The sequence below is a fragment of the Sinocyclocheilus rhinocerous genome, unplaced genomic scaffold (genome assembly GCF_001515625.1).
Source record: "Sinocyclocheilus rhinocerous isolate Xijiao unplaced genomic scaffold, SAMN03320098_v1.1 scaffold86, whole genome shotgun sequence".
Lineage (NCBI taxonomy): Eukaryota > Metazoa > Chordata > Actinopteri > Cypriniformes > Cyprinidae > Sinocyclocheilus > Sinocyclocheilus rhinocerous.
In genome coordinates this window covers 779818-783892 of record NW_015650012.1, presented here as the reverse complement: position 1 = coordinate 783892, position 4075 = coordinate 779818, and the positions used below count along the sequence as shown (strand labels likewise).

Here is a 4075-nt window from a genome sequence, read left to right as displayed (position 1 = left end):
CTTAAGTGAAAAGGTGCCAATCTACGTTGCGGTGTTGGTAAATTCTAAATATAAAGTTCATCAGACTTTCAGGAGGTAATCTTGATTGTGTGACTGTATGTAATGTTGCTGGAAAGCACTTTGGTCAACGGCAGTTGTTTTAAATGTGCTATAGAAATAAAATTTGTATTGTATTGTATTGTATTGTGTCTCAGGTGGCTCAAAATGGCACCAATCCCTTATTGACAGTATGGCAAGCCATTTTAACGCATGATTAAATTCCAAACCTAGCATGTGGCTTTTGTGATGGCTCAACTATTCAGTTTGGTGCAACCAAAAAGTATGGGGGAAAAAAAGTGACACAGTTATGAAGTATGCAGAGAGGAAGTAATAGGCCCTGAGTGTTCATGATAGTTATTCTGTGAGGAAATGGCTTCAGTCCATAACTCTGTGGAGTTGCTAAAAGTTTGGTTTAAGTTGGTGTGCCTGAATAAAGGATCGTGAAACACACCGTCAACCCAGTTTCTAAGAGTGGCCACTGGAGACTCTTGTTTCCTCTTTGTTATGTCTGAGTCTGAGTCACAGTTTGAAGAAGAGCACGACGTTCCTTTATGCATGCATGAGGAGTAATCAGCTTGATTTAACGACGTAGCAGTCTGTGCAAGCGACCAGATTTTTGGCCTGGTCTCAATGGTCTTTTGGCCTTGCTGAAGGTAGAACTTTGCTGTCTGGTTGTCTTCAGTGGTAAGTCTTAAGCGGTCTTCACCAAATTCATGGACATCTCTCGCGAGTTTTGTAACGGATTCATGAAAAGCCTCTTTAAAATGGTTATCTGGACATTCACTGGTCTCTGAACGAACGTGCATGACAAAGGAAGGTTTCGATTCGCACTCTGAGCCATCTGATTCCACTAGATCGAAGTCTTCCAGATCGCTGTGTAGTTGATCTGCATCATCCTTTCCATGGTTGTCTGGAGTTATGAAACAAATATTTAAACAGAGTATAAAAACATATATACAACAATATAATATAACACTAAAGGACGGTAACTATAATGAGAACTATAAAGTTTTAATAATTGTAATTCTATGAGAATAGGGAAGTTGACGAGTCATATTCCGAACTTCCGAAGGTTATCATTCTTGGTGTGAACGGGCCTGATATGTCGAACTCTTAACTGCAGCGCATACAGAAGTGGCATTTGTGTACTATAACCAATCAACAACAATTTGCTGAAGTTCTATATATCGCTATAGGCTATAAGCACAATCTGCATTTCAACCAAGAGTAACATCAAAAAGCTTTCAACAAACCACTGAATTCTTGTTCGGTTTTTATTGGCTCCCCCTGCGATTCGTCCATATCTTCTTGGTCACCGTCACACTCTTTCTCATCTGAGGTCTTGTTGCGCGGTGACCACGTCATCTTGTTTTCCTTCTTGAGTCTTCGCCGTGCGTTGGCGAACCAGGTGGACACCTGCGTAAGGGTCATCTTAGTGATGATGGCCAGCATGATCTTCTCACCCTTGGTGGGGTACGGGTTCTTTTTATGTTCCTGCAGCCATGCTTTCAGTGTGCTGGTGGTCTCTCTGGTAGCATTTTTTCTTCTTGTGCCCACATCTACAGATCCATATCTAAACAACATGACAAGTAGTGTATTTGTTTAAAAATTGGATGCAGAATTTTCAAAAAAAGCTATTGTGCAAACAGTCCATTGATGCAACAAGAATAACGGTAAGGAGGTGATCATTCTTACCCATATCTGTCATACTGGTACGGTCCAATTGGGTAGTCGTAAGGGTAGTATGCAGAGCTTTGGGGGACTCTTGAATGTCCTGTTGCCACTCCATCTTTCTCACCGAGTTTACCCTAATATGAAAAAATGAAAAATTAAATAATTACAAAAGAGCTCTGTGGCGATGCATACTAATGAATGGGAAAACTTTGTTCACCCCTAAAAAATATCATATATTTTTATTGAAACAAACCAATGAAATGCATACCAGTGGATAATATGAGGTTGAATCTGGACCATAAGTGCCGCAGGTATCATAACCGTGACTCTTTGAACAGGAGTTGCCATAGACAGCAGGAGGGATCAGGTCATGACGGCTGGAGGCCACAAGCCTACTTTCATATACTGGGCAATAAAGTGAGTTTTGAGGAGAATCTGCCACTCCAGAGTCCAGCAGTGAACCACTAGACTCATAGCAAGCGCTCAGAGTGTTAGAAGACATTAAAAGCTGCCAAAGAAAGCACAAAGCATGTCCTTGAAAAGTATGGAACACTTATTTCTGCATTTAGACTATTAATGACTTTAAATGAGTTAAAAGAACATTAAGTCTACAGTGCTATCCCCATTTACGGTCAAAGTAGTTACAAGTAAAGAGTTTGTGACCAAAAAAAATATTTTGGTTTGATGTTACGGAGTTACTGTTTCAATGCATTTGGGTGATTCTTAAATTAGGGACACTTCTGACTACATGACATTTTGTAAAAGGACACTTCTATAGTATATTTTTAATTTAATTCCAAACATTTATCACAAGTCATGGAATAAAGATCTGATCATGGCCTTGATGTGGATTTTGGAATAATATGATATGGTGTAGATTTTAATATTGAGGGTAATGATGTATGATAGTAATGACATTTTTCTCTTTTTTGACAAAAAGCCAAGTCTTTCACCAGCTAATTTAACATGTTAGCCAGCAATAAAATTATTATGTTTAAAAATGAATTAAAGAAATAACACAAAATTGATCGTTTATAAATTAAGATGTCAAATACATCACTGGTCATTTTGGTAATGATGTCTACTAAACCTACGCTAAGAATTTTAATCTTGCAATCTCTAAATGAATTACATTTATAATCGTCAAATCTGTCATTCTGCTGTTCTGGCAAAAATTATGCCACCCGATCACTTCTCATTTTCATCATAAATATATATAAAAATAAGAACAACTGGCATATTTGTATCCTTTCAACACTAAAAATAATTAGAAAGACAATATAAAAGTTTAAAGCTTTTCTAATCTATACTTAACAAAACATATGATTAAATGATTTCTTTAAAATCAATTTAGAGGTCAGAACACTTCCCCTAATTGAAGAATCACTCAATTATATTTAATTAATATAGAGTATTCACAAATAAGCATATTAACATCTGGCACTGTAAAGTAAAGTGTGAAAGTGTTCAATGAAGTTACCTGTGGTGCTGCAGGATATGAATAGCCAAACTGAGTAAATGACATGATGAGAGTCCAGCACAGAGGAGGCTGCAGTCCCGCTGCGGGTCATCAGCTCATCACCAAAATATGCCATTAACTGGAGCTAAACGTCCCGTTCTTGTTTCTGTTCTTCTCATACAACCAACAATACAAATGGCAAAAAAAGTGCAGTATGACACAGATTCAGCGTGGTGCAGCGTTGTAGCTGAAGTTGATAAAAATCATAACAAACGTTGGCTCAGTTGCACGTTGTTTTAAACGCCGGAGACGCTGACGTCACAGCGTCAGATTTAAAGGTCCAGATAACAAACGCGAATTGTCGCGAATCACGCCAAAAGTTGTTGTTCACATAGCGGGACACTTTATATAGCCGCTGTGTAACTTCAGAGTCAGACGACGCGCTGGTGTCCTCGTGAAGAGCCCGCGAGGTCTCGCTCACATTAATGAGGACTTGTTCAGTTTCCCTGCCCGCCAGCAGCCAATCACAGATCTGACTCCAGAGCACAGACAGCACATCGCACATGATTGATGACCGCCCAGAAACGATTACCATAATTGCCTTTCTATGTAGTTATCAAACACTTTTGTACCATTAAATAACACTGAATTGGTTAAAAAAAATCTCTTGAATTATAAAACCTACATAAAAAAAAAATCTCAGTCTTAGATCGATATCTATAAAAAAAAAAAAAAAACAAGGCCATAGTGCAATGCTGTGTAAAATACGGCTTACATCAATAATAACAGACTTCGTAATTACAGTAACTTATGTTGTGGATGTACCTGAATAAAAATATAGGCCTAATATATATATATATATATATAAACCTTTTTTATATATAATATATAAAATTGAAAAGC

At 37.8% G+C, this 4075-nt stretch overlaps 1 protein-coding gene across 1 annotated transcript; it reads right to left on the bottom strand.

Moving 5' to 3' along the window:
* Positions 1-253: 253 nt before the first annotated feature.
* Positions 254-3654, bottom strand: irx4b (iroquois homeobox 4b). Its single transcript, XM_016516282.1, has 5 exons — positions 3194-3654; positions 1982-2221; positions 1735-1847; positions 1293-1612; positions 254-949 (listed from the first exon to the last, which is right to left on the bottom strand). Exons 1-5 carry the CDS (start codon positions 3236-3238, stop codon positions 345-347), a joined length of 1323 nt encoding a protein of 440 aa, XP_016371768.1. The 5' UTR covers positions 3239-3654; the 3' UTR covers positions 254-344.
* Between the last annotated feature and the right edge of the window lie 421 nt (positions 3655-4075).

Bases quoted from the DNA above. Each gene is read 5' to 3' on its own strand.
- irx4b (XM_016516282.1), bottom strand. From the start codon at position 3,238: ATGTCATTTACTCAGTTTGGCTATTCATATCCTGCAGCACCACAG. The intron at 2,222-3,193 runs GTAACTTCATTG...TTTCTTTGGCAG, and splicing joins CATATCCTGCAGCACCACAG to CTTTTAATGTCTTCTAACAC. The intron at 1,613-1,734 runs GTAAGAATGATC...CATGTTGTTTAG, and splicing joins TACCAGTATGACAGATATGG to ATATGGATCTGTAGATGTGG.